The sequence below is a fragment of the Pteropus alecto genome, unplaced genomic scaffold, assembly GCF_000325575.1.
Source record: "Pteropus alecto unplaced genomic scaffold, ASM32557v1 scaffold25, whole genome shotgun sequence".
NCBI lineage: Eukaryota > Metazoa > Chordata > Mammalia > Chiroptera > Pteropodidae > Pteropus > Pteropus alecto.
Genome location: NW_006441955.1, coordinates 10485439 through 10496447, shown reverse-complemented (window position 1 = coordinate 10496447; position 11009 = coordinate 10485439). Strand labels below are relative to the sequence as shown.

Here is an 11009-nt window from a genome sequence, read left to right as displayed (position 1 = left end):
TATAAATTTATTTAAAATTATAAACAATTTTGATATTTGATTAAAAATTCTATAATTCTATCCAAATGCTTAACTGTAAAAAGGCTTTTCATTACTATATCTTGATTGCTAGCCCTTGATTTTTTTCTTTAAAAACAGGAAAGGAGCATCTTAGGTTCCAGGGAATATTCTGTGTGGATACAGTGTTGGTCGTGGACAGAGAGTAAGAGATTACCTAGTCCTCCTGCATGGGCATCTATAAGTGAGGCTGCTACTGCAATTCCAGGAGGAAGGCCAAGGTCTTTCGCAGCCTCTGGTGTGAGCCCATTTCCAAGAGAAGCTCCAGGAGGCAGCACTTGGTTTCCTGGGTAGACATTAAAAAAAAAAAAAAGAAAAAAGGCTGTCAGTTTGAAAAACATAAAAGCAAACATAAAGTTTTCTTAAGAGAACCTCTCTGCTCCCTCCCCTTTCCTCTGCATTTCCTCAACTTAATGAAGATAGAAACCATGCAGCCACAAAGAGTCCCTCTGCTCACTTGGTGACAGGTATATGTTCTTGGTTTTTATGGATCATGCTCTGGGGTGCTTTACAAACCCAGGAGTTCTAGGGCATCTTTCAAACTACAGAAATATTCCATTAATAGGAAATTGCAAAATATATAAAAGCAGTGGCCTCTTGAAGACTGATTAAAATGTTCGAAATGTTTCACATGGGCCTAACACAGCAGCTCTACTAGCATATATTACACACACACACACACACACACACGTGCGCACGCACGCATATGTTCACACATCCATACATATTCCCTGATGAACATATTCCTTAGGAAGCTGACAAAATTTACTTGTGTAGTTGCTTTCTGTCAGAGGATAAGGGAGAGAATAATTTTCTGCCAATAAAGAATTTCTTAAAAGTTTTTCTCAGTTGGAAAAGAAAGACCAGTCCAAACCTCGCAAACTTTAAAACTTTACAAGGTTGCTACTAGTACAACGATAGAATACAATTTGAATAGTGTTCTTTAGAGTTATGCAATGCAACGACCCTGATATTTCAAGTGACCTTGAATTCCTGCAGTCACTCAGGCCTTCAGTTAAGAATTTATTGATTGTCTTGCTTTGTGTGGGCTCTGTGGCGCTGTAAAATGCAGTCCTTGCCCCCAACCTAGTTAGGGAGATGAGATCAGGACAAAGAGAAACATGTAAGTTAGAAAAGAATGAAGTGATCCATCTGCTCCCAGGTGTTCAGCAGAGGCTGAGTCCTCTCCCTGCTCAGTGCCAAGGAATTTATAAGTATTTCAAGGAGGGGTGGGGTAGACTCATATATATGAGGAGATCCCTCAGAGCTCCAAGATTCTACAGTTCTGAATATGTGGTCAGCAATTTGCTTCCCGCTAAGATACCTACCACTTGTTAATTGTTCCCTGGAGCGCCAGGGATGGGCAGAGGTACTACAGGACTTCTATAAGTGGAGGTGAGGGTCAGGGTTAGAAGGAGGCAAGGCAGAGCATGAATGGCTCATCGACCTCTTCCAACTGGAAAAAGTACCTCCACAACACCATTCTTATCCCTTTTTAAGTAATGAGCTGCTTTTTATAATTGAATTTGAAAAAAGTTTAGCTAAGAAAAAGAGGAAGAAGACTGAAACCACTGCAGTGGTTTCTAGAACTTCATTGTCCAATAAGGCAGCCGCTAGGCACATATGAGTTGAGCATTTGAAATGTGGCTGGAGTAACTGCAGAGCTAAATTATTCACTGATTTTTAATTTATTTCACTTTAAATTTAAAAAATGATACACAAGTCAGTTACTGAAAAAGTTTCATGTTTGGAACAACTGAGGTGTGCAAATCTACTTTTTAATACTATTTTAAGAAATCTAAATCGAGTATTTACAAGGGAAATTTAGTGTCTAAAACTGAGATGTAATCGGTGGAAAATACAAACCAGATGTCAAAGATTTAATACAGAAAAATAAATGTAAACTATTTCATTAATAATGTTTATGTCAATTACATGTTGAAATATTTTGAATATATTAGGTTAAATAATGTATATTAAAATTAATTTCACCTATTTTTACTTTAATGTGGCTACTGGAAATTTTTTAATTACATATGTTGCTCATATTACATTTCTACTGGACAGCACTGGTCCACAGGGTAAGGTTGAGATGATCAAATGTTGGGGCAGAGACAAAGAGAGCTCTAGTCTGCTTTGAATGCCTAGGCCAGCAAAAACCTGGAATAGAGAGCAGTGTCCTTAGCTGTGGACAGTTTGGCTCTGGAAACTATCTTAATTATGTCACTATGTCTCATATCCAGCACTTAATTATGTCATTATGTCTCCTATCTAGCATATAAGGAGCAGCATCTCCATCTACTAAGCACTTCTGTGCCAGGAACGGTGCTAAGGACATATCATGCATTTTCTCACCTCATTGTCACAATAATCCTCTAAGAAGAGTACTATTACTGTCGCCATTGCACAGATGGAGGGGGAAAGTCAAGTTTATCAAGAGAAAGTAAAGTCCCCACAGTCATACAGCTTAAGTGTGAAACAGGCCATGGATTCCACTCTCATACCAAACTTGTGCTCTTATTCATTATATTGCATTTTGGTATAGCTGTATTTTTTAAGTGTCTTTTAAGTGAACGAGGGAATCAAGAGAAGTATTTTTGGAACAAACATTATGTTTAAAAAGTGGCACCATTTAGAAACCATGCCCACTGTAGGCATATCTTATTTTATTGTACTTCATAGATGTTGAACTGTTTACAAACTGAAGGCAAGATCCTCCACCAGCAAAAAGGTTATGACTTGCTTTATTATGGTACTCGCTTTATTGTGGCGGTCTGGAGCTGAATCTGTAACATCTCCGAGGTAAGCCAGTACTTTCAGACTTCTTTAAAAAGGGGTTAATTTTCATAGGAAGGTCAGAATGGGAACTCTGTTCCACCTTCATCCCCAATCTTCACAAACATAAAAGGTATAATTTTCATTAAAGGTTCCAGACGGAAGGAAGATTAGCAGGGTGTGGTACTCTTCCAAGTCTTCTGGACTGTAATTTACAAAGAAGCCATGGCTGGTGGGGAGCACAGAAAGCCTTGAGCTTACATTCAGGAATTCTGGATTCAAATCATATGCTGGAGAACTACAGGTAGATTTCTCAGCAGGGCTAGCATCCTGAGCAAAGGCTAAGAAAGACAGGAGACTGCCAGAAGGGCTCAGTAAACTGGAACATAAACTGGGGTGAGAACTGCTGGGAGTGAAGGAGACAGACGAGGTTGGAGAGGGAAGTGAGGCCAGTGCATGCACTGTAATCCAGACTAAGGTGTGTGAACTTAATCAGGAAGACCACTGCGAGCCTCTGAAGAAGCATAAAGCCAGGGAGTAAGGTGACTGGATTTGTGTATTTTTAAAGATCCTTCTGGCAGCATTGTAGCAGAGGACAGAATGGTGTAAGAGAAAACAATTGTGAAGCTATCTCAGTAACCACAGAGAAAAGATGAGGGCCTTGATTAAGGTATTGGCAAGTGAGATGCAGAAACAGAGGCAGATATGAGAGATTATGTGGAGCAAGAAATGACAGGTCGTGGTGGTTGCTTGGATATGGGAGGTATAGCAGGTAGGTACCTGTTATCACCTGGATCCCTACTAAGGATGGCCTTGCTGCCCATGGTGGGAGTGAGGTTAGCAGACGGCCTCCAGCTGCCAGTTTCTTCAGGCCACTTTGTTGAGGCAATGTGCTTCCCAGGGCAACCATACCTAGTGACTTAGCAAAGCGTGAGCAGAAGGGCTCTGGTGGGCACCAATCCCTCCAGAGCACTCTACGGGGCTGGCCAAAGTGATACTGGACCACATCATGGTTCCACTTTTCCCTCTGCCCAATCCTACTTCCTCCCCTTCCTTTCATAGGTGGAAACCCCTAATAAACATCTTATACCCTCAAAGACCTCTCGGGCCCTGCCTCCAGAGAACCTAGGGCAGTGAGCCAGGCCTTCTCAGTCTAGTGGTCTAGGAATGAAAATAAATATGCGCAAGGATTAACATTCCTCTTCTGAATTGGAAACACAGCCTTCAGTAACAGTCTATCTGGACCCCAAGCAGGAAGAAGCTTTGTTTATCTACAGCCAAAAGAAAACAGGTTGGCATAACACAAGATGATAGAAATAGGTGGCCCTCTTAGAGAAGTCACCCAATCAGATCACACTTTAAGTTCATCTGCTAGAGATGCACTGAGGGGGCTAGAGGAGCTGTGAGAGGCAAGCTTTAGTGCATCCTGACAACTTTTCCAAAAATAATCCTCCTTTCACCATAAAATTAAATTATTCACAGCATCGGTTTTCCCAGAGTTAATCAGGGCTTCACAGCCTCTGCATTTGCAATCTCTTCTAGTCTTCATCCAACTACTCATATAAATTTTAACAAGCATTTCGATAACAATGGTAACAATGATGGTCCCCAGGGATGTCCATCTACCCTGTGACAAGATCGAGGTGTGGGCACCTCTGACCTCGGGGACTCACACAGCTCGGTACAAACCAAGGCTCTCAGGACCGTGTATAAAATGTTTTAAAGGTGGAATGCACGTGATGTTCCCAGAGCACCAAGAAGGGACTGTGAGGGGGGCCCAGGGGAGTCTAGGAAATCAAGATGAAGGTGACATTTGAGCCTGGTCTGGAAAGACAGGTGGCAGATTGCTGGTTTCAGAGTTATCATGCTCAGGGGAAATGAATGCCATTAGAACAAAAAGCAGGTTCACTGTAGGGAGCTCCAACGGACACGGAGTGTTTGAGGCGTTCAGTATGTTGGCAAAAAGGACGCCAGGGAGGAGCAGTGCAGTGCAGTCGAATGCACGAGAAAGGCAGCAGGGGCCCTAAGGCGGGGCAAGGAGCTCCAGCCAAGGAAGGCAATGAGGCCCCGGCGGCCAACAGTTTTGAGCACTTTGTTTTTTAAGAAGATAAACCTGCAATGTGGAGAAAGGCTAGAATGGGAAATAGTTTTTATTTTTAAAACAATCAAATCAACTGAAAAATGCAGGCTACAAAACATTATGTAGAGCGTGACTTCATTTTAAGAAAAACAAAAAGTTAGATGAAATGCTTGTAAAAAATACATTCTAAGAGGGAAAAATATGGAGAAAGGCTTTCTCTGGATGGAGAAATTATGCATGTTTTTTGTTTTGTTTTGTTTTGCTTTGCTTTTTACTAATCTATAATTTCTAATTGTTCTACCTTGAACACAAATTTCTTGTGTAATTTTTAAAAGATGTTTTCCACCTTAAATATGGTCAGGGTAAATAAATTAGGCACGTGTATTTAGCAGAACACTACATAACCATTAAAATGAATGAGGAAAAATTAAGCTATAGATTTGGAAGGAAATCCAAGATAAATTAAGTGAAAATGGCAAGATGCAGAATAGTATTCAGAGTGTGATCCGACTTACGAATTTTGTTAAAGAATACAAAAATGTAAGCACATGTACTTCCAGAAAAATCCTAGAAAAATATGCAGAATATTGTAACAAAGGGCATTCTTCTCTACCATTTGTGCTTCTTCTATACCATGACCTTGTATTTCTTTTGGGATCAAAATAAACTGGTTTCAGTTAAAATGCAAAATTAAATTGAGGAGAATACTGTGCAGCTTTTCTAAACCTTGCTCTTCATCCTGAAGGCAGGAGAGAGTCCCATGGACAAATTATTTACTTGATCTGGCTGGCTTCTGTCTCTGTGAAAAAACCCTCACCTTGGAGTGAAAAAAAGCAATTGCTCTGAGGGCTCTTGGGCTCATGTCCACTAAATTCCCATTCAGATGGGCAGATTTGGTGTGAGCGGTCACAGGCTGGAGCTTACAATTACCTGGTGGTTGCAGTCCCTCTGCACAGGCGGGGGCTACTATTACACGAAATCTTCCCCTACCAGTTTTTCAATTATCTATGACTAATGAGCACTTTGGGAACAGTTTCAGACACACACATAATCCTCTTTCCTGACGTCAGCAGCAGAAATTAATGACCGTGTGGATTGCTGGGAGACAGAAAATGCATTATAATGGTCAACAGAACTGTTATCCTCTCCAGGAAAGGGGAAGTGGGGGCGGGGTGTTGTATTAACTGGAAGGTTCTGTGCTCCTTTGTGTTCCTACAAACATGAGATGAAACCCAGGGGGAGAGTTGGCTCAAAGCCCATGGAAACGTCAGAGGGAGATTTGGGCGTGGGTGGCATGCGACCCGTGGCACTGAAGCACTGGTTCTTGATTATGTTTGACAAGGTCAACAGGCCAATCAGACTGCCAGGATGGTACTAGGCGACACCTTGCCTTGCCAGCGGAAAGGGTCTCCAAGTCCTTTCGACTGAATCCACTTTCAGTCTGGTTTAGAGGCAGGGGAACAAAAACAAGAATGAGCAACTCTCGAACAATAAGCCAGAGGTATTTTAAAAGCCTATAGTGGTTTATATGAGTTTTTTGTTTCATGCAGGCATACTGTGCGCTGGGGTGGTTTCAAATATGGTTAAGGACTGGTCCGATTATGGTGCAGCTCCAAAGTTATGTGAAGCATGAACCCTCACTAAACAAAACATAATACCATCATGTGCCTATGGCTGCCAGTAGACTGGCTATTGATACTTATAAAAGAAATGATAGAATTGGGGGCTGACCCATACCCAGAACCTAAATTCCTCTACAGAGATCTCAGTTCACTTAGGCAAGTTATCTGAGAATTTTCTAGACCTGGAACCACAACTGATACAAGATTGATTGAAAGTCATTCCAGTAATTCCCGCTCTTGGATGGGAGTTACACAGGTCCAGAACCATTCACTCAGAAAAATTAATGAAAAATTCAAACCTGACATGTTCTGCCGCCTATTGAAAGGCATGTTCTGAAACATAAAGTTGTTCATTTCTCTTGACTTGCCTCCTAAAAATAATCTCCTTTTAACTAGGAATTAAGTTCTATTTTGAATTAGTGATTAAATATAAAACTTGCTGATGATGTCCTCATCATTCATTCTTCATTAATGCTTACTGAGTACCTGCTATGTGCCAGGGACCCTTGTAATGTTGGAAATACATTAAAAAACAAGATAGATAAGGTTCCTGCCCTCATAGCGCTTATTTTCAATAGATATTATTCCCATTCACTACTTTATTTGAATTATATCTTGTAACTATTATGTTTTGTAAGCTCTCATGTGATTTGCACTGTCTTTTATATATATTTATATCCCTGGCCTTGTATGCTGACCTACAGTAGGCATTTAATAAATAAACATTACATATATTTTAAATCAAATTTTGAATGACCCTTATGCCTTGTTTTGTTTTTTCCGTTTGTCTCTTTCCATCTCTCCCACTAGATGAGAATAGCTCAACGACAATTTTATTTATCTCTGTATCACTTCCTCCCCCCACGAGCACCCAATAGTATCTAAAACAGAAATTCTCAATATGTTCATTCAACCAAATTTATAGATTTCTTTTAACTCATTTCCCCTTTAGTAAAAAAAAAAGGTGCGATTCGCTGACAGCATTAATTTAATTTTACATAAACACGCTCTTTGAGGCTGAAGCAAATCTGACTGGTTTTCAATGTGAAAATAAAATATAAAAACTGTTCTTGGAGTAATCTCTAAACAGAACTTGTCTCTAATCCCAATGTAACAAATGTATATGATGATCACTATTTAATAATTTTTTGTGTGTGATATATTTCAAAGCACGGAACAACGCAAAGCGGAACATCTAGGATTTGACATTTTCAGCGATTGAGAATTACTATGTTTTGTAAATGGAATTCCCACTATTAAAAACAGAATGCTATAAATAGAATGATGTTGTTTGTTTCAAAAGACTATCTATACACTAGAACGATATGAAAATAATAATAAAAGCAAGATATTTCATGGCAAATTGGGGGGGTAAGGTTAAGACTGTAATCCACGAGTTATCTTGGGAAAAAGCTACAAGTGCCACCTGTGAGTATTCTTGGAGCAAACAGGAAATGGGTTAAAAAGAGAAGACCATAAAACAAAGATCAGTCAACTTAGACAGAAACACCACACACATACACACACAGACACGCATGATGCTGAACATCGGTTGAGAGAGTAAAGAGACTGAATTAAGTGTAACTCTTGAAGGCTACTGAGACAAGGAACATGTTTCCTAATATAATCCTATCGGTAATGCACTTTGATCTCTCTAACTTGGGGACAATCCAATACAGCAAGGCCTATACATGTGCCTAGAAAACGGCTGACCAGGAGGCCCAAGCCTCTCACTAGGCACAGTGCTGCTGTGGTGGCAAGACACTAAGGATATCATCATCTGGTGAAATAATGGCTCTCAAAGTCTCCTTGCTTCGTCAATTCGTATTCAAGAAGTTGATGGTGGTTAACTTACAGGTGAAAAGCCCCAGGTCTTATATGGGTCTGAGAAAGGCAAGATGTACGTCAGGCCCAGGGGTTTGGACTTGTTCTAGCAAACAACCAGTAACTACTGTAGGTCAGTGAGCCAATGAGTGGCATACACAATCTGTATTTTAGGAAGATAAATTTAATTGTAATAGTGCCCATTTATCAAAATCTATGAGCTTTCAATCACTGGTCTTAGCATTTTTCAGTTGCTATCATATTTGATACCTGCAACAAACTGATGAGACTATTATTAGAATCACTATGTTACAGCTGTAGAAATAAAAGCATAGAAAGGTTCCATAATTTGTTCAAAAGCACCATCTGATAAGGGGCACTTCAGGGTTTCAATCCAGGATTCTCAGATTCCAAAGTCTGGAATCTTCCTACTATACCATGTGGATTAGAGGGAGCAGATAGGGGAGTCAGGGAGAATGATCACAAGTGCGTGTTGATCGTCATGGGTAGAGAAGGGAGGTGGCTTCATTTGCAGGAGGCTCCCATGGAGGGTCACGTCCGGGAACACAAATCCCAGCATTCTGAATCTTCTCGCTCTTTTCTTTCCTCTCTGCTTTAGGCAGTTTCCAAAAACAGAGACTCTGGACTTCAAATGGCCCTATGAGACCATCGACTTCAGTGTATTCCTTTTGCGGTAGAGAAAACTGAACCCAGAGACGGAGGTGGTCTCCCAGGGTCGCTCAGCTGTGGTAATAGAGTCTGGATTGAACCCCGGAGCCTCTGACTCCAGGCAGGCTTCCTCCACTTCTCCACACCCCCTGCCGTGGCAATGCCCTTCTCTACCCACCCCCAACTGGAGCAGGAAGCTCACCTAAACTGAGGCTAATGTCACAGGAAGATCAGAGTTGGCAAAAATCCAATGGATTTAGCGGTGTAGGTGGCTGATTTTCAACTATTCAGAGCATAAAGTACAGTCTTTTTAGCTTGAAATCATCCACGCTGACACTCACAGTGACCTAATTCTCTAGATAATTACCGATGCCCTATTTTATTCTCACCTAGCCTAAGGCCACCTCCAAAGAGCCTTTCCTGGGTAGATCATAATGAATCATTCTTTCCTTTATAATCCCACAGCATGTTCCTTAGAATTACATCATTCTGTTCTACATAATGGCTTTTTGCCTTGCGCCTCTTCTTCTATTTTAGATTATAAGCGCCTTGAGGGCAGAGCTCTTTTGGTAGATGTATTCATAGGAGGCAGGAAGTTTGGCAGAGCACCCAAGAGTTCGGGTTAGGAGGTGGGCAGGCTTGGGCAGGGATCCTGGCTTTACCAATTCCAGGGTTTGTTTTCTTGGGCAAGTGATTTAATTTCCCTGCTACAGTTTCCTCACCTATAAAAAGGCTATAATAATGCTATTTTTCTCCCAAAGTGTTTATGGGACTCAAGCAAGATAATACATATAAAGCACTTTAGGACGCTGTCTGCTACATGGCAAATACTCAATAAATATACTGTTATGGTTACTATGACTCTGTATTTTTGATGTATAGGATATCGCCTGGCACATAGTGGTTACTCAGTTCATTCTGGCTGAGGTTATAAAGCTTGAGGAGAGATACTTGATGTTACAACATGTGGAGATATATGCTTTTGGGGTCATGACAGCAAACCGCAGAAACTGTGAAAGCCATTAAAATATTCACAGTGATGGAATTCAGTTTTCCAGCACAAAGAACGTCTCCCTGTAGTCATGTCTCTATGGCACATCTCCAGAGTGAAATGTTTTAAAAGTGAAAAGGTGTTCTCTTCAGAGTTATTTTAAGGACCAAATGCTTGTTTCAAAAGGAAAAATTATTTTTTGAAAGCAAACCCTTGACTGTTAAGATGACCAATGCTTTCAAGATCCAGACAAAAAGTCCTGTTGTGGAGCGTCTTCCAATTGCTACGGGAAGACAAATTTAGGAAATGTATGAAAATATTTTAACTGTCATTGTGCTGAAGATATTGCCAAGTTTAAAGCAGTGGTCTTCACACTTTTGCTTTGTTTTTTTCACAATCCAGTAAAAAAAAAAAAATCACATAAAGATAACTGGGGCTTGATATATAGGCGTCTCGATCTTTTATTTAGTCCCATAGATTCATTAGAAATAAACCCTAGAACAGAGATCCTTTGACAAAATGTTTTATCACTAAAAAGATAAGAAAGAGATAATGAAAAATAAAGGACATTCTTTTAAATTAAATACATTTCCTTTTATGATCTTATTTTCTCATTTCGTCACACACCAGTGAACACTTTGTCGAGGGCCAGTGTTGGTCTCTAGTCTAGACTACTGTTTGCAAACGGCTGGTTTACAAAATGAGAACAGCCTCCTAATAACGGGTGAATTGAACAGCGAGCTCTCACGTGAAAAAGTCAGGCAGTGTCTGGTGTTAACCACACAATGCCAAACATCTGGTTGGTGATTTGAAGACATCTGGGGCTTTTCTATCATGTAAACCAAACATGATTCAGGTAATTGACCAAAATTTTCACTTCCCAGCCAGATGTCTTACTTTCATATCAATGAAGCCAATCTTGTACTTTCATGTGCAAATAAGCTAGACATAAATTTACCCCTGGGGGGCAGAATTAATTGCTCATTCTCCA

At 40.4% G+C, this 11009-nt stretch overlaps 1 protein-coding gene across 6 annotated transcripts in view; it reads right to left on the bottom strand.

Moving 5' to 3' along the window:
• Positions 1 to 11009, bottom strand: part of FGGY (FGGY carbohydrate kinase domain containing) — a 367647-nt gene that overhangs the window by 185944 nt on the left and 170694 nt on the right. For all 6 annotated transcript variants that reach the window (XM_025052081.1, XM_015595081.2, XM_025052082.1 and 3 more), the window contains one exon: positions 215 to 343. In XM_025052081.1, coding sequence (XP_024907849.1) covers positions 215 to 343 — 129 coding nt within the window. The remainder of the gene's footprint in view (positions 1 to 214; positions 344 to 11009) is intronic.